We start from the raw sequence: 19,551 nt of genomic DNA, 5'->3' as shown, positions 1-19,551 counted from the left end.
AGACCCCTCAGGCACCTAAAAAGTTGCCTAATTCCATCATTTTCCACCAATGAGTTACTGGCCCTCCCAAATAACTCACATCTTTGTCAGTGAAGCTGAGTGCTCCCACATCTCTTCCTTCATGGTGCCCTTTAAGATTAATGGTGCCCTTTAAGATAAAAAAAAATCTGAGATTAAAGTCAAAATTCTGAGAAAAAAAGGAACAATTCTGACTTTAATCTCAGAATTCTGACTTTTTTCCCATAATAAACTGAAATAATACTTCAGTTTAAATAAGTTTAAAAAACTTTTTTTCCACCAGTGGCCTTAATTCTCTCCCATACTGCCCTCTTTCACTCCTCAAAAAATTATTAAAAAGGATTTTCTGCCATATAGGCAGAAATCATTTGCACGTTTGTGTCAGGGGTCACTTTTTAAGAAGGTTTATTTCATAACAGCAGTGTAAATACTTTAATGTCATGTGAACCCCAGTCGGCCTCAGCAGATGGCAGCTCACACTGAGCCTGGTTCTGCAGGAAGTTTCATCCTGTTAAAAGGGAGTTTTTCCTCTCCACTGTCGCTACAAGCATGCTTAGTATAGGGGATTGCATTTGAGTCGATGCAATCAACTGGTTTTCCTTAGATAGAAAACTTTGAATCAATTTGACTGTATGATCTGGTTGAACTGTAAAGTGCCTTGAGATGATGTGTTTGAACTGGTGCTATAGAAATAGACTGAATTCTCTTCCCAACTGGTTTTATATCCATCTTCCCATTATCTCTGACCAGCCTTTGTTTACAACAATTGAATGCAATGGAGATATAACTCATTTTTAAAAGATGAGCCTAATCAAGATACAATATAATCAGGAAGTTATGGGGATTGTTGGGTTAGTGATTAGAGCAGTGTGCTTGTACTCTGAGAAGGTTGCAAGTACCCAGTTTGATCCCCACAGCCTGCACTCTGGGTTTCTGAGCAAGACCCTTAACCCCACACTGCTCCCTGGGCTCCGCACAATGGCAGCCCACTGCTCCCCAAGGGGATGGGTGAAATGCAGAGTGAATTTCCCCATTTTGGGGCAATAAAGGGATTTACATTGACATTTTAAAAAAGTCTTCCAAATAAGATGCTTAAAACTAATTGAAAACAGTACCTCTTTAATAGTAAACTGAAAATGTTAATAGGTGGTATATGCATAATTCTATCCAAATCAGTATTCTTGATGATTTTCTCATGCTGAAACACATACATGTACTTTAGGACAGCAGTTTTTGGACTGTAATGGGAAGCTGGAGTATCCTGAGAGAACCAGCTCAGAAAAACTCCCATGCAGCATCATCTGTGCAGTGTCCACAGGGCCTGCAGTAAAATGGTCCAAGAGCATGTGTACATACTGTGAGGATGCCTTCCTGCTTACCTGGGCACATATTAAAAGGATTTTATAGGTGATAAAAACCTGTCATCAGTCTCCAGGACACATATCAAGGCAGGTTGTTCAAGATTGCTTTACCGATGAAAAGGATAATCAAAGCTTAAGTCTTCATGTAGATGGTAACAAATTTGTAATAGAGTAAAAGGTGTAGTGAGAAACAAGAATAAGGGTGGGTATGAAGGATCTCCTGTTTGTGTTGCAACCAATCCAAAATTGCTTCTGACTAAGAACCTGCATAAAGGCACATTTTCAATGCTTGGATACTTGGTCTTCTGTCGCACCAAATTCAACCTAGCTCTCATTTAGTATTTTGGTTTTTGGAGAGATGACCTATAAGCTTTGTTTTCAGCAACTTAAAGCTACTGGTATAATCAATTATTTAGTCATCACAACTAACATTTAAAACACAGATTCACTACAAAACGGAGAAAATGTCCACTAAGGTATATTACTGACTCCATTTTAGTGCCACACCTCAGGTTGGCATGAAAATGAAGTTATTTCCTTTTTTTTTTCTTTTACAGCAGACAGCTGTAAATAATGATACTCCCACAAGGTAAACAAAAACAGGGTCTCTTTAAAGTGAACTGAACAACAAAGATCCAACCAGATCTACATGCCTTTCTCCACTTCACTCAATCTAAATGTTCCTTGTAAATAAAAAAGGACCAATTCCTTGTTATGTGCAGGATACATTTCTCCCCTGGTAAATGGTTCCTGTGGTGGAAAGCTTTTACAGTCCTGTGGAGAGGATCCTCAGGATTGTTTATTTGTGTTCTTTTTATTGTGCAACCAAGAAAGCGGGGGAAATATAAAAAGATAAAAATGAAAGAGAACATAAGGTCAGATATTCCTGTTCAGGGATATTTTTAATCAACCCTGAGCAAACGCGGCCAGCTGACTGGCAGTAAGCAGCAACAACGAGGGGAGAGTCGACTCTGCTCCAAACAGCTTTGACAGAAACGGCTCAAAACCATCCGAGCCATGCCCGTTCCTCATGACCTGTAGTTTCATCCCTTCTTGTTCAATCTTCAGGTTAATAGAGGGCACCTATTTAAGGAAATGTTCCCTTATTGCTTAATAAGAAATCCCTTTCACACCTGTTTATATCTGCTGTTGAATGCTACAAACCTTTTTTGCAGAACAGCTCAACTCAAAGGAGGGGTGAGAACGTTTAATAGTTGGTGCTGAAAAGTTCAGGAATACAGCAAAACATGAGCAAGTTGGTTAAAACTGAAGTGACACGATGCAAAAGGTTGAACTCAGTCCGTTTTAGTTAAGGGTACATTTCAGATTCCATATTTTTCAATGAGTGAACAATCTCTAAACCCTGTTTAGGCAGCAATTCAATATTTTTCATCCAAAAACAATGCCTCAAGCATTCAAAGATTCCCCATCTCTTAGATTACAGATACTGGAAGAATGTGGAGAAGGAAACGGCACTCCGTCAGAGGGACGTTTCACCTTCAGAATGCCCGGTCGGGAGGACAACAAACATTTAGATGATTTTACAACAAAAATATCCCAGTGCCAAGGAAGAGTTCAGGCTTTGTCCAAAAATGGACACATCCAAACGTCAAGGAAACATCCTCCTTAAGAGCAAAACCAATCAGCCACAGAAAGTTCCTGCTAAAAGCTTCTTTAAAAATCAGAGGTTGAAAATATTTTTGGTAGCATGTCAATAATTACGTTTTACTTTACGGTAGCAGCATTTTTCTGAATAAATTACTCAATTAAAAAAAACTCTAAAAATACCAGCATGGGAACATAAAATCATCATACAAATTCAAGATGGGCTCGTTTCTGTCTAAGGCAATCAGTTTCATGTGCACGTGCGCGGTGATCAGAAAGGGCCGAACAACCGTCTCTGTATCCTCAGGGACCCTGAGCAGGATCAGCGTTTCATTATGACACGATAATCAAATATAAAAATGAATTGCAAAGGGAAAAATCAACAACCCTATATCCAAAAGTGTGCTGCAGTGCTTCTCATGCCTTGTATTTCTCCTTCCCTGTTTCACTGATGACGCAGATATGCTGAAACAAAAACAAAAGGGATTTAATGTAGAAGCTTTTTAAAAGTTATTCCAATTCTTATCAGAAGTACACCAACATTTAGCCATTTAATTACTCATCCATAATAATACTCACATTCAGATCTCTGAAGTACTCGTTGTAGTCTAATGCGTACCCTACCACAAATTTGTCAGGGACCTCAAATCCAACAACTGAAACAAGAAAAGAGGAGAACATTTACCTTCCATACTGTTGTTACCACATTAATTAATATTGAAAGTTTTGATGTCAAACTCTAAGCAACCAAAAATACTGGAACAAGAAATGGCGTTTGCTTTCAATTTCTCCATTCTGCTCGAGAAGATTCTCATTTATTCAGGTCATAGTCATTCCAAAATAAGTAAAAAAAAAAAACAATCCACTGGAGTTTGATTCCAAGTTTGAAGACGTTTCACTTCCCATCTAGGAAGCTTTTTCAATTCATAATGTCAGAAATAGAGTTGAGTTTGAGGCTTTCCAGAGTGGACCAAAAGTCAAAGCCTTGTTTTGGCTTAGAAAACATGCAAATTGAACCGGACGAACAGGTCTGCCCCTTAGGAATGGGCAGTCGTTTGGGTTCTTCATTGGCCTGAAATACCCAGTACTTGTCTATGGCCGTTTCTCAATATGTGTACCTGTGCGTTCTCATGTGCTCATGAAACTTCATCAACCTCAGCCCTGGTACTGTTCCAATTCACAAGAACAGCAGACCGAGAACAGGCAAAGTCCCCGGATGTTTTTCTCGCCCCTCCCTCTTTACGCAGCATGCATCAGAGCAGACTTGCCTATTGTCAAGATTGACAGCTGTCCCAGCATGCACTGCGGCAGCAGCAGCTTTCAATAGAGCGCTCCATTGAAAGTTAAAAATTCTGTTTTCTGTTGCTGTTGTTCAATAAAAGTACTTTTTAAGATCATTTGAGGTGAGAATATTATACTTTAAAGTGTCAATATATGGTCAATTTACCGATTTAATGCGTAATTTAAAATAAAATGTCCGAAGTTGAGAGGCATTCGGCATCCAGTGGACCTCCCAGGCTAACAGCAGCCAGGGCTAACTGCAGCCCATCTGCAAAAGCCCTCTCTCAGCATAGCTGTGTGTGAAGGACCGCTGGCTCTGATGGCAATTTTTTTGTTTTATTTTGCAAAATGTTCATTTGATTAGTCTTTATCTGACTTTGTAAGCTATTATTCCCCAGCTAAATTAAAAAAGTAATTTATTGTTCCAATTGACCCACATTTATGCTGCGTTCTTCCGTTCTTACCAAGTCCACACTTTCCTGTGTTCTTCTCAGGACCATACTTGACGAGGACACGAGTCCGTACTCGTGTTCTAGTGAATTAAGAAACGGCCTATGTCTCTTAAAGTGGGGTCGTTAGGGGGGATTGTTGGCCTGGCAACATCTCGCCTGTTCAGCCAGGCCAACACTTTTTTAAATCAGCAAAGATAAACATGTGAAATATTCATTGTGCCAGTCAAGTAGTAGACAGGGTTATTAATCAGTGTCAGCTGCTTGGTAGTAATGAATTTGGCTGCATAAGGCTTTAGCTGGACCCCACTGAGGTCCCTGATGCAGGCCAACTCCACAAGGACAGTACATCAATCTTTGAGTCAGTGGTGGAGGTTATGCTGCCTGCAGCATTGTTTAGCATGGCCCGTTTGGTGGTTCCTCAGCTTTGGTCTGAAGGAAAGGGGATACATGAAGACTGTTCCATAAACACACTTTGGTATCAGGATGAAATCCTTAGACCCTTCACCGGCGCGCCGGGTCCTGGTTCCTGCTCATACATGGTAATGCTCAGTCACATGTGGCAACCATGATGTGAAGGATTTGATAAAGTTGACTGGCCTCCAACATCCCTGCTCTAAGTCCAACAGAATCTCATTGGGACATCATAACGTTACCAGCTTGTGCCTCAGCCTGTCCAGGAGCTTAGAGACGGTCTGTGAGCAGCGAACGGAGAACACCAACCATGATCTCATAAAGAGCAGGTCCAGATGTTTTCCATTAGGCATGCAGCACATGGGAGCTATAGAAACTACAGGGAACCACTCCAAGCTGCTGTGATGAAATTCAAGCACATTGGACTCGCCTGCAGCAGCAGTTTTATTTTCTCTGTGACTTCATTACTTCCTCCGTGGGTCGATGACACACATCGTCATTATTTTGTTCTGACACATAACCCTCTCTTGATCCACCCTCCAATCTCTATTACTGCTCTTCTTTGTTAATGAGGTGGCAAGGCTTTGGTACAGTCTGGAGAAGTTGTTAGTCCATCACAGGTCAACACTGGAGTGCACTGAACAACAACCAGTCACACACAAACCCAAGGCCAAGCAGGAGACCACTTAACCCAGCAGTCTCATTCAGAGACGACAGGAGGAAGCTGGAGTACCCTGAGAGAGCCCCCACATCCAGAGAGAGAAATGTATTTCATTTTGTTTTCTATGCTGAGATTGAAAAAAAAAAAAAGTCTTTTTTCTGTTTTTCCTTTCCTGTTCTACTTTCCCATTGGAGTATCCATATAATCTGTAATACTCCCTGCATGAATTATAATGAAGCCATTTATATGCATAAATCACACGGTACACTATAGCGAAAGCCATACTGCTCCACTTGTGAAAGTTAAATCTGTTGGGCTCTTTTTGGCATCAAGACAATTTTTTTTTTTTTTGCCACATTGCCAGACAAATGGCCTCTTCCTTCCCTTCTGCTGTAAATGGCTTTCTGGCTCATATCAGTTCAGTGCAGCTTTTCTTTCGGATAAGGAGATCAGACCATTTAACCAATTTCAGGCACCAACAAAGCATTTTTCCTTCTTTTTAGGGTTGATTCACATTTTGCATCAAAAACGAAACAATCAACATACAGAACCCGCCTCATTTGAGACGTCTCCTTAGAATCCATGAATGCAGCACCTTCAGCTTTCTGCATCAATTACACAGGGACCAACCCAATATCCTCAGATAACCATGACATCATCATCTGGGCTGTCTTGAATTGTTGACGTCATAGTAAATTCAGGCAATATTTCTAAATTTGAAAAAAAAAAGAACACCTCACCTGTAATCCCAAAGACCGGGTCTAAGGTGATGTGGGGCTTTATTAGTTTAATCAATCAGTAGAGTAGAGCTTTACTCTTTTTTGCTACGACTTAAACCAGTCAGTTGACTTGTTGGCATCTTCAAAGCCAGTAAGTCTTATATTGTGGCTATTAACTAGCCTTAAAGTGGAGACAGTTAACTAAACTAACCCCCATGTTGCAGTACTCCAAGCAGTGATGTCACAGGGTAGTTGATGCTTCAGCTAGCAGTTGATACATTGGAAATACCAGCTTTACATCACAACCATAAAACACTTGAGAAATCTGGTTTGATAGAAGAAGAAAAGTTCCCTTTCTGTTGTTTTACTAAAGTACGTTTTAAGGTTGTTTGAGGTGAGAATATTATACTTTTCAGCTGCACTATATGGCCCATTTACTGATTTACTGTGTTATTTATAAAAAAGTTTCAATGTTGAGAGGACTGTCACTAACCGATCCGTGCCCGCAAGCTCGATCCGTACCATCAGCTCATATGCCAATGCCCAACCAGATATACATCCGGGTCATCCTCCATTTTATTTAGTAAAATGGACCCAAATTACGTTTTTCCCTCCCCAAAAATAGTAAGCATACTAAATTACATAATGTGTTAAAGTTTAATGATGCATTTCCTGAAAAAAATTCAAATAAATGCCTTAAAGTCCTTTCTGTTTTTTCACTCGTCTGTGCCCGATCTGCACCGGAAATGGGATCCTACGATACTTCCGGGAGCTAACTTTTTCAGCTTTGGATTTAAGCATAAATCTAGTCTTATTGAGTTTCATGTTATCCTTGAAGGTATAAAGTGCATAACCCAAAGAAAGAAACAACTAAAATGCAGATTAACACAGTTTAATCAAAACTTCCCAAACTACTCAAAAAAGTCATAAAAACATTTTTTAAAGAAATGGATTAGCATTCTTTAGTGAGTTAAGGATATAAATAAGACATTTTAGTACCATAATGGGATTATTTATGGAATACCGGATGTATATCTGGTTGCGCATGCACTAATGGGTTTAAGGATACGGATCGTGCCTCTGGGACGAATCCGGTAGTGACAAGGACCGTAGCAACCAGAGAAGCTTTGATGCTAACCGCAGCCAGGGCTAACGTTAGCCGTCAGCAGCCGTGTGTGAAGTACCACTGGCTCTGATGGCATTTTTAATTTATTTTTTTATACTTAGTAAAACATTAATTTGATTTGTGTTTATCTGACTGTATTAATCATTATTCCACCAATAAATGAAAAAAGTATAACTTTATTACTATTACTAGAGACTATTAATAAAAGTGGTTGAAATGCAGCTCCAGAGGAGACGTGTGTTTGATGTCATTAATTTTTTTCTGTTCCAACTGACCCAGATTTATTCTGCATGCTCTCATTCTCCCTCAGTCCATACTTCCTGTCTTCTTGTCAAGAATGTTCTTGGTGATAACACAGGTCCATACTCGTATTCTTGTGAATAGAGAAATGGCCAATGAGTCGATGCAATCAGTTGGTTTTCCTCAGCTAGAAACCTTGTAACCAATCTGATGAATGATCTGACTGAAAACTCTCTGTAAAGAGCCTTGAGATGATATGTTGTGATTAGCCTCTTTATAACAGAACTTGGTCAGGAAGGGGCAAACTAGCACTATCCCACTGTCTGCTAGCTGGTTGCCAGGTTAATGTAATGTAATGTTAACCTTTGATTAGCAGCCAACAGATAGAATTTGCCAATATATTACAGGCCTGGTCAAAACAAATGTCACAACCTCCATATTTGCTATGAGCCCCTTTGTTTGACCAGTGTTTACCCTCAGTTTTCATCTATTTTTTTTTTGGCTTCAATATGAGAAATGTAACTCTGAAGAAGCCATTTTTCAGCTCTACAACAGAGCTAGTAGCATCTGGCAACACATGAGCTTCAACTCACCTGACTTTACTATTCATTTTGGTACAGAATCCTTTCAGGTTTACAATGGCATCAAAATCAGAAGTACATGTATGTATAATTTGGAGCGGCAAAAATTATTTATCAACTTTTTCTTTCAGTTAAAATCAATATCTATAATTCTGTGGATGTTCACTTTCTTCTATACATTTTTTTGATGAAAAAGATGCAACTATGACCTTAAACATTCCTGTAAGGAGATTTTTATTATTATTTTTTTCCCCTTAATCCACCATAATCAATGTTAGTTTTCCAAATGTTATCACCTGCGTGAAGAAAGGCCATTTATTCAGATACTTACAGTCCGGTCGGTAGCCGACACTCCTCGGTGTTCTTTTCACCAGCAAACTAAAGCAGAAATCATCAAGAAGATGAAACTTCTATACATCCTATAAGTATAAATGTAAAAGGAAGTCATTCAGATACCTTGCAACTTTCACCATTTTGGGGTTGTACTGTTTAAGCAGCTGCAATAACGTCTTCATCGTCTTTCCTGTGTCGATTATATCCTGAAAACAAAGCATTAGAGAAGCTTGTTAATGTGGGATCAGAAGAACCTTTTAATTTGTAATAGAAGGACACGATAAATGAGACGATACCTCCACAATCAGGACGTTCTGTGTGGAAGAGAAGAACAGTTAATGACATTTTTTAGCACAAGTCAAATAAATAACAAGCTGTAGTTTGTTTATCGTTATATTGTTGTTAAATCTAAGAAGTGTGTCAGCAGTTGAATGTTGGAAATGGGTCAAGGGCTTTAAAATAGTTCTGCACAGTAAATGCAGGAATAGCAACAATAACGTGGCGCCGTCAGACGCCACAGACGCCTTGTTTCCACTCTCACCTTTCCTGTCAGAGTTGACAGGTCGTCTCCACCAATCACTTTGATTTCACCAGTCGACTGGTCGTTCTGGGAAGATGAGGAGAACAGTGAGCACAGAGTTCGCATGTTGCCATGGAAGCAGGGAAAACAAACAACAATTGGATAATTAGAGAAAATCTTAAACCACATTACAACCCAAATGCTTGCTCTGTTTCTAACTAAATTACTTCTTTATGTTACCTGAAGTAAAAACAGCCTAAAGGAGGTCAGAATGGAAAACATCAACTAAATTCAGAACAGGAGCACCATAATCTGTGAAGACTTGTCTGAAATTTAATAATTTCTATTTAAAAATCTAGCAGCAGCCAAAATACTTTAGAAAAAAAATGGTGAAAGTTTAAATAAAGGTTAAATGAGCTGTCTTTCATTTTAAACTGCATCACTGTGTGTCATCATATCAAACGCAATATAATGAGACTTTGCAATTCTTATATACGGTAGTAAGAATAAAAGACTGATCTTTTTGATTTTAACTAAAATGATTGTGCAAAATGACAAACTAATGTTAAATGAATATGGTTAATCAGTGTTTAAAATTTATGTCATTCTCAAAATACTTTATGATACAGAGTTGGTGGAAATGTTAGATGAAAACTGTTTTTCTATCAATAATACTGATTTTTAGGTTCACGTCAGATAGTGGGTTTAAATCTTTTAGCAAAGAAAATGTAGGATTTTATTCATTTTTTTGTGATCATCTTGGTGCAGTTTTTAATCTATTCTAAATGTTAGGAATTACAACTACATGACTAACTTGCAGTCTTCTCTGAACCACCGGGAGACCTTGACCAGGGCTTAATCTGCTAACTTTTTTTTTTACACCGTGTCTTTCCTTTGCAGCAGGTCCCGTTTATTGTGGTAATTAAGAATCAAGTTGGTTTCTAATCTCTAAGACACATTTATTCATTGTTATACCTTTTAATGATTTACATTTCCTCTTATTTGGAGGACATCAGCAGCCAACCCTCAACTGGACTCTTACAGCTCAGATTATACATTATTATACATTACACAGTAGCTCTTGAGGCGAATGAAGTCCACCGTCATCGGGATGGAGCGGTCACTGTTCCTGTTCAGGGCTTTGATGTAGTCCAACAGGTCCGCAAAAAACTTGTAACCCCCCTTGAGCACGCAGAGGGCCACGATGTGGTGTCCCCCCATCTCCTTCATGATCTCCCGCGCCAGTCTCTCTGTCCTGATGTAACATAGGAGGCAGACAAACACACAGAGAGGAGGATCAGCTTATTTCCTGCTTTTTTTTTTCCCAACAAGCAAATCTGTTTTAAAAGCCATGAGAAACTTTGCCTTTCAAAAGTGATCTAACCTACTTTACTATGAGGGTTGTGAATGTGACAGTGATGCTGCACAGATTGTAAGTGTTTGATAATAATGTCAGCCCAGATGTTCATATGAGAGCATCATTGGTCAGAAGCCACAGCGTAATTCTGCCTGTATGTTTATGTTGGTCTTCCACCTGAAAGATGGACTTTAACCTCCATTTTTTAGAGATCAGATCTTTAAAGCAGGGTTGGTTCTAAAACAATAGCTTAAAATTTAAATGTCTCCTTTCTGACCTGCCTTTAATTATATATAATATAATGAAATTATAATATAATTAAACATAGTTCAATTTTATCAAGCGATTCAGAGTAAACTGGGACTGAAGACAAAGAGTGAATTTTTCCTTTACCCAGTAATTTGCCTCTAAAAAAATGGCATAATTTTTCCTTTTCGTTGTGGTCCATCATTAAAAACTATGAAAACAACATTTCTAAAATCATCAAGACAAACATGAAGGATTATGGTTAACTGTATAAAAAGTGAACTGAATGATGACTCTAAACTACAGGTATATGATATGAAGACATTCAAGGTCATCTGATAATAAAGCCTGTGATTTGGATCGCATTATTACACAACATTTAAAGCTAAAGAACTTTCAGTTTTGGCTCCTCCAAGTGGATTAGGGCTACATATTTTTTTCCCTGAATAAAGATAATATTTTCCCCAAGAAGCGGCGTGGTGAAATCCTGATATAATCCTATATTTGTTTCCAATGCTTGTGTGAAAGATGAATGGAGGTGAGATAATAAATCCTACTGTGGCGAAACAACAAATATGACAATGCTGAAAATAACAGAAATGTTTAACTTTGGTTTTGTCCCGTATTCCTGCAACGCCACTCACCCTCCACCACAACTGACTTGTCAGTGACTGATTTAATGACAAGTTTAAAGCCTTAAAAGGATCACTATAATGTATAGATCCTATCAGGAAGGTGCAGCATTGCCTGAATATGAACACCGCACTCTTTGCCGACAAATTCAGCCTTTTTCCCCACCCGGTTTGAAGGACAGGGCCTGTGTATCCTACGCATCCTTGGGTATACCATGATTCATAGCGAGTCCAAGCAAGCTTCTCCGTGCTCAGACGAAAGAGGTTAATGGCGCCAAACAGAGGTGAATATTGTAAGTACAGTTTAAAATAATGGTACTGCTGCTAGAAAAATGAAATTTGCAGACAGAAGAGTAGTAAATAGTTCAGCATCCATTCTTTGACTGCTATGTAAGTGAACTAATAGTTGCTAGGTGACAGAGCTTACGCTGAACGAGGGGGGGGGGTGTTAGCTGGGGAAGCTTATATATTAGCGTATATATTACTTTCTTCATATTCAGAAGTTCATAGACTCAGAGGTCACTGTGCCTTTAAATAATTTAGTAACACCCCGGTGATTAAGGGCAGCGCCTTTGACAGCAACAAGGCTGTTAACCGATTTCAGACACACCTGTGGATGTTTTAAACGCACACCTAAAATATTCTCCCTCACTGTGTAACAAAACTCAGCAGAAATCTCAAGAGGAGAACCAGGAACACACCTGGTTCATCCTTGGGTCGAATTTCTGAAACTAATTGTTCATCTTTTCCAACAAGTATAACCATGGGCCTGTCTAGCCATCATACCGCTCAAGATGAAGACGGGTTTGATGTCCCAGAGCTGAGCATGCTTTGGTCTGTGCATACCAACCAGACATGGGCAATGTGGAGTCAACAAGTCATCTCCATTTCATGTATTTGTTCTCCCCAGCCAGTTAACCAGGTGAGTCCAATCTGCACAGGTTAATTCACGGTGAAGATTGGACTCATCTGCTTCAGTGGCTGGGTAGAACAAATACATGACATGGAGATGACTTGTTGACTCCACATTGCCCATGTCTGATACCAACCCAAAGACAAAAACAAAAGACTTTATGAAGATGCTGGCTGAAGCTGTCATCATCCACAGTGAAAGGATGAGCTGAAAGGCTATTCTGCAGGAAGAAGCTATCTCTCCAGCAGAAACACGTAAACGCCAATTACAGTTTATAAATACACACAGAGACAAATTAATCTTTAAGACATGTCATGTGGTCTGATGAAACTGTTTTATTATAATGAACGTCTTTATCCATTATAAAAGAAGGTAGGAGCTTTAAAACCTGAGAACACCATCCTAACTGTGAAAAGGCTACTGCATTGATGGCATCATTCCATAGATTGCTTTCTAAGAAAAGATCACTTTGTAAAAATCCTGAAGCAACATCTCAAGAGATCAGCAAGAAAGTTGAGGTTTGGGCCAAATAGGCTTCCATAGTGACAATGACTCAAACAAAAAGACAAACTGGTTACCAAGAGGCTTATGGATAACAAAGTTTGGAGTGGCCATAACAAAGCCATTATCCCAGCCCTATTGATAATACATGGGCAGAGCTAAAAGGGAGTGTTAGCAAGGTAGCTGACAAGCTAGGTTGAGTCACACCAGTTCTGTCAGGAGGGACGGGTAAAAGCTCCTGACAACTTTCGAAAGAAGCTTGTGCACTGCAAAAATTAATATCTAAATAAATCACTTTTTGTAAAAATAGGTATATTTTTTCTTGAATTGAGGAGTTAAGTGAGACACTTTGCCAATGAAATGAGACAATTTATACTTAAAATAAGACAAAAAAAATGCATCATCTTATTTCAAAGTGCATGTAATCTAATTATCTTATTCTAAGAGTAAAATACTCATTCCATTGGCAAACAACCTTATTTACCTGCTCAAATTAAGAAAAAATACAGTTAATTTAAGACATTTTCACTTATTTTTTCTTGATTGTTTTTGCAGTGTTGAAAGATATCCAAAACGTTTGACCCAAGTCAAACAGGGAAGGGCACTGAATACCAACAAAAAATGTTTGTCAACCTCTGACCTTCAAGAAAGTTATAAAACAGCCCAAAAATGATCATTTTCTGGCCTTTAGAAAACAGAATCCTATTAGTGAACCTAACGGACCGAGGACAGGAAAGGTTTAATCAGATTTCAGGTCTGACAGTAAAAAAAGTATTTTAAAATAGTATAAGTCGATTTTAACTACAGAACTAAAGAAGGAAAACATCAAATTTCCCTGTGTTTAAATTATCCAAATATGGTTGAGAAGCTTAAAAAAGTTTAAATAATGTAGATGATAATATACACAGACAGTATTGGTGCATTATAGGCAGGCTAATAACACTGCACTAAAGTTTAGGTCCTGTTCAGGTCCAGTAAAGTGGTTTGGTTCAATGCTCACCAGTTTATACTGCCCCCTAGCGGGCTTCTTACAAACACCATGAAGGAGCTGCATGTTGCATTAAATGATGCATAGAGAAACAGGTGGGGTAGATGTTTGTAGCTCTGGTTTTTTGCAGCTTTAAGTCAATTTAAAGGAAGTTAATATTTATTTTTCGATAACGGCCAGATTGCATTTTAACACTCAGATTTTATTAATCATCCAGTCTGGGGAGGCACTGATTGAAGGAACTGCCTATAAACTGGTTTCCTTTAAATAATTCAGAATTTCACACATTATAAAGATATCTTTACATAATTTATTACAATTGGCAACTATTAATGTAATCCATTTTTTGTATTAATTATAATCTCTTCTTTCATACAATATGAACAATGAATCTGCATTAAAATCAACGAGTGTTAATAGATTTAGCTGAGCTTATAAATAGAGCTGGAACCGTTTAAGAAATACTATAAACCTGTAGAAATGCTTTGATGATACAAAAAAAAAGAGAACCCAAATTATGCTGCAATAGGATTTAGAAACTACCAATCTGGTAACATCGTTTTTCAGGAAAAAACAAGATAAACAATCTGAGCTTGAGTGCCTTAATACTCTAATCTTTCATAGAAGATTCAGAATAAACAAGAAGACAGGCCAAGAAGGTAGTGAATGAAATTGTCAAATGAAGTAATGAGGAGGTAATCAGACTGTGGAAACAAACTTCTTCAGAGCCGCCTCTGAATAGGCTCAGTGTGACATATAATCTACTCAACCAATAAAACTGAAGAGCCACATTTCTTTGACCCTGGGATCCACCGCACTTTTACTGGAAACGGAGATACCAACCTGTCCAGGATGAGGCCGTGAGGAATATAGACCCTCTCCAAGTCGGAAGCATAATGCTTTGGTATACAGAACAGATCCAGGTCATAGCCTTGCTCCTCATCGCTAATCTGAAAACAAAAAGAAACGAGCAGAATGGTTAAAATACTCCATGGGGTTGTTAAACGACCATCAGATTAAGGGCACTAAAAGTTTACAGCTCTGACAGTTTATCTGGCACTAAACAGAAGACATGGCCTGTTCTTCACTGATTAACCAGCAACCGGGGTCTGACCCAGGTCAGCGCCGCACTCAGGCAGCTGACTCTTGGTTTCTCAGAAAGAAGGCCTCCTTCCGTCAACTGCAGTCACTGCTAAACTTTCCCAGACAAAATGCAAACAGTTCAGCCGTATCCTCGTGATGTCAACAATAGGATTAATCGACTATTGAAATATTGATCAACTCATTTTGTAATCCTTAACTGGAGTATAGAGACTGTAAAACATGACTTTAGCTGACGGAGCAGCCTACTTAGAGCAGTGAATATATCAAAAATGGAAAAAATATATAAACATTTCAAATTTAAGATAAAACAATAATGTTTTAGTCTGCCAATATGTTTTATCCAGAACTCCTCAAGTGGAAAAGTTTTAGTTTGACCAGATTTAATTTAGTAAAAAATATCTCTATCCGGTTATTAATCTAAAATATAATCGACAGATTAATCGATTTAGGTGCAGCCCTAGTCCATATATTGTTCAGTTGCTTTCAAGTTGGATAAATGAAATGTCCTGTTTGGGTCGACTAGAATGTCGTGGAACGCAGACAGAATAACGGGAGTCATGTGACAGTGAGAGGTGAGCGTGGGAACGATGTGCCACAGAGCTGCAGAGTGGAGTGGGTCTTCAGAGAATATTAGGTGATAAAACTCTCACTGTGTCGAACCAGATGCTGCCAGCAAAACTCTAAAGGCTGCAAAACATGTTTGAGTTAAACCCGTTCAGCTCCAGCTAATGACGACTGATAACAAGCAGATGTCCTGATGGTCACATGACCTGAGCAATAATGTAGGGAATAAAGGGAAGGGTCTCAGGAAGTTCTTACTGAGAAACTCAAACTTTACATTGGATGGGGGGAGGAAAAAACCTCTTATAACCCATCTGCTTTTTAACCCGTGTTTCTGTTTGCTTTTTAGGGGTAATCATAATCTAGACTGTGCTGGTCACCTCTTGGAAAACAGACCTGAACATTTGTTTGCTTTTTATTCCAGTATGGGGTTCATCTCAGCCTGTAAAACAAACATTACAAAATTCTCTTTACCAACACAGAGCGGCCCAGGTTCAAACTGGAAATTATTTATAAAAAAATAAAATAAAAAGAGGAATGTGTGTCAAAGACATTTCTGGTCATCAGCACAGTTTATCTGTTAGTCAAAAAAAAATCCTGCCATCAATGGATTAAATGGCTGCACCCTCTTAAATTTTTACTATTCATATCATAAAATAATGAAAATAAAAAGAAAATACTAAGAATAAGAAGCTATAGCAGACCAAGTGAGTGTCAGCTATTCAGGGAAAAAGGCTACTGCTGTCATGTTATTCCAGGGATTTAATATGCTCTGGTTTCCAACTATCCGTTAAAACCCTTGTCCGAGAGATAACTTTCCTGCAGCTACAAATACCCGCCCCTCTCCAACTTGTTGCTGCACATAGCATGTCCTTGTTTACCAATAGACAACTGTGGCATTGTGGAGACATTCCCAGCCACTTTGGATAGGCATGATCTGGAAACTTAAAGAGTCTCATTCGTCACACACGTGAAGGTAATGCTTTATTAAAACTGCGGTTGACAAGCTACAAGACGACTGGCTAATTGCCTACATTTTCCTGGGTTTCCTCTACAGATTTGCTTGGAATTACATATAAAACAACAAGATATTAATGTTTTAAGGAAATATGACCAATAGACTTAAAGTTAATTCAAATTTTGATGTCATTTTGTTCTATCATTGCTCTTACAAACACCAAGCTGGTCAAATTTAAAAGCAACAGCCTATACAGTGCAATGTTTCTTTGAAGTCTGACCTGCCTCTTCCAGTTGTTGTTTTGTAGGCAACATTTAAAGTTATAACAAAATCATCCACATGAATGACCAAAAGTCCCCAGCATTTATCATATTTAATTAAAGTATCTATTTTAATTGCATCACATCATGTGCTGCTATTTTAGGTATGCATATGATAGATAAAACAATAGCTATTAGTTTTGTTTTATCTACCTAAGAGGTAGGGTAAGGTAAGGTTAAAAAATATCCCAATATGCTGTATTTTAGCTGCAGATCAATCAATAATGGTCAAATAAACAGATTCGGATCTCTGGATTATTTTTTGGAGAATATGAGATTTTTTAGGGGTGTTTATCAGCAATGAAGGGGCGCATACTTGTATATCTTGTGTCTGTGGCTTGATGCAGCATCCAGAATGATCAAGTACATGTTTGATAGGATCTCGAGTTTGTAAAGAAATTAATGTGCTACATATTGATCAACCTGGAAATATATCATTTAGAAACAGTAGAGGGAGTTAGAATAATCTAAATAAAAACGATTTCAGTCAGACAGTACTGTCTGGAGTAGGTTACAGATTGAAGCTTATTTTAAAAAGTAGCACTGTTACCACTACGGCAGGCTGTTTTGACATTTATTAGAAGCGCTGTCTAAAATAGGAGTCTTCCTCATCAAAACTACATTCCTACTAGCCGGAAATGTACATGTAGATATCCGAATTACATTTTTGCATGCCAAAAATTACATTTAAGGCTGCCAAAAATATAATTGTACTAGTAAGAACAAACTTTTAAATACCTAGAAATCTTTACAAATTTTAAGTGGTCCTTTTATCAAATTTAATAGCTTGACTGAATATATGTTTCAGATGTCTCAAATGCATTTCTTCATAGTCAAAATGAACATTTCAGATATCTAAAATAACATTCCTCCTATCTAAAATATACATTTCAGATAGCTGAAATGTTATTCTTATTAGTACAAATGACGTACCAAGTCACAATTACAATACTAGTCAGAATTGTATTTTAGATATAACTAATTACATTTCTACCAGTAGAAACTAAATTTTAGATAGGCATTTTTCAAATTGAGATGTCTGTAATTCTAATTTGACTACCGGTAGTCATAAAATAAGTAGTTGATATCTGTAATTATGTTTTTACTAGGAGAAATATTTTAGATGTCAAGAATTGTATTTCTAGATATCTGTAATGTTATATCCTTTTTTAATATTCAAAATAGTAATTATGATTAGCAGTAAGTCTATTATGGAGATGTGAAATTAAAGTTAATTCTAGTCACAATTCATTTAAATAGAAGAACGTTTATTTTAGATAGGAGGAATGTTATTTTACATGTCTGGAAGTTAAAGATCAATACACATGAATGGGAAACGTGACGTCATTTGTACTATTAAGAATAAAAATTTCAGCTATCTGAAATGATTATTTTATATAGGAGGAATGTTATATTAGATATCTGAAATTTTCATTTTGACCAGGATGAAATGCATTTGAGAAATCTGAAATATATATTCATTCAAGCTAATAAATGTCAAAATGGCCTGCCATATCCCTATAATAGTTACTATAAATCTGTGACTGTGTAAATACATAGCTGAGGCTGCAGTCCGACGCAGAAACTCATTTTGTTTCACGAGCTCACGCAGAAGCCTCTCCATACGTCACCTAGCTAAACGTGGAGAGCGCGTGCCTGTCTCCAGCCGCAGGCCACGCTTTAAAAGGCGTTAAGGGGGGAAAAAAAGGACATGAATTACACGCTATGGTGGACCTTCGGTGAACTCAGAGTTTCCCAGTACAGCGTGTTATTCTTCAGAGCTCTAACAGCGGAACCCCTTACCGCCTAACGTCTCTTATTTCACCAGAGGGAACTCACCACAACGCACGAGCCCGATGTCGCCATGTCAACTGTCCCTCTGGGGGTAAAAATAGAGATGCTCAATCCTCTTCTTCTGATGATTCTAAAAAAATGATCGCCTTAATTTGTCTGTCTTCTCTGCTTTGTGGCACACATGGAGGCGAGGGGACCACAAGAGAGCTGGAGTCTTTCCGGTGGGTTCTCTGTAGCTCCGCTGCACGTCCTTCGCTAATGCGCGGCTAGCCAATCAGGAGAGAATTACAGGCTAAGCCCCGCCCCTTTCGGTGGAACTTGATGGGGAGGGCCCCAGAAGCTGAAGCGCGCGAGCCAGCTTTGACTTTCCAGCTGCGCGAGGTCATTGGCAGATATCCCATCTGTTCTCTGCTGTAAAACCATAGATTTGTTTAGAAATGCATTCATATTTTAATTAGCTACACCAGATTCGACTCTAACAAAACGGTCAAAAAATATATATCTGGTTTAAAATGCCAGCAAATAAGGTCCCGAATTACCAGGAAGTAATAGAAGTTCAATTTAAATCCAAAGTTCATTACAGTTCTAGTTCATAATGAACAAACCTGATTGTCAAATCACAAAAATTATAAAACTACGAAGACAATCTTGATTAAACTAACATCTCCGTCTAATATTTTAGAAAACTGAATATCAGTTTTGCTTGAGAAGTGTTATAAAAGAGTAATGAGCTAGAATTAGACACACCCGTTTAGAGTTTCCCTCCTCTGCGCGTTTTAATCAGGATCCTCACCGTGTCACAGAATGCAAGTCCTGCATGCTAGATACCAGGATCCAATGAATGGATGATAACCAGGCAGAACCTGTTG

General features: G+C 38.3%; 1 protein-coding gene across 1 annotated transcript; it reads right to left on the bottom strand.

The window, feature by feature from the left end:
- Positions 1-2,287: 2,287 nt before the first annotated feature.
- Positions 2,288-18,947, bottom strand: LOC107082363 (hypoxanthine-guanine phosphoribosyltransferase). Its single transcript, XM_015371023.1, has 9 exons — positions 18,728-18,947; positions 14,789-14,895; positions 10,380-10,563; positions 9,330-9,395; positions 9,085-9,102; positions 8,912-8,994; positions 8,787-8,833; positions 3,564-3,640; positions 2,288-3,449 (listed from the first exon to the last, which is right to left on the bottom strand). The coding sequence occupies exons 1-9, from the start codon at positions 18,752-18,754 to the stop codon at positions 3,402-3,404; spliced, it is 657 nt and encodes a 218-aa protein (XP_015226509.1). The 5' UTR covers positions 18,755-18,947; the 3' UTR covers positions 2,288-3,401.
- Positions 18,948-19,551: the final 604 nt, after the last annotated feature.

Source organism: Cyprinodon variegatus, unplaced genomic scaffold, assembly GCF_000732505.1.
Source record: "Cyprinodon variegatus isolate N-32 unplaced genomic scaffold, C_variegatus-1.0 Scaffold52, whole genome shotgun sequence".
Taxonomy (NCBI): domain Eukaryota; kingdom Metazoa; phylum Chordata; class Actinopteri; order Cyprinodontiformes; family Cyprinodontidae; genus Cyprinodon; species Cyprinodon variegatus.
Note: the sequence above shows the minus strand (reverse complement) of the source record. Positions and strands in the feature narration are given on the sequence as shown.

What these genes read in the sequence shown, in the direction of transcription:
- LOC107082363 (XM_015371023.1), bottom strand. Translation starts at nt 18,754, where the DNA reads ATGGCGACATCGGGCTCGTGCGTTGTG. An exon ending in CATCGGGCTCGTGCGTTGTG is followed by an intron (nt 14,896 to 18,727) that starts GTGAGTTCCCTC and finishes TTTTGTTTTCAG; the next exon opens with ATTAGCGATGAGGAGCAAGG. An exon ending in CACGGCCTCATCCTGGACAG is followed by an intron (nt 10,564 to 14,788) that starts GTTGGTATCTCC and finishes ATGTTACATCAG; the next exon opens with GACAGAGAGACTGGCGCGGG.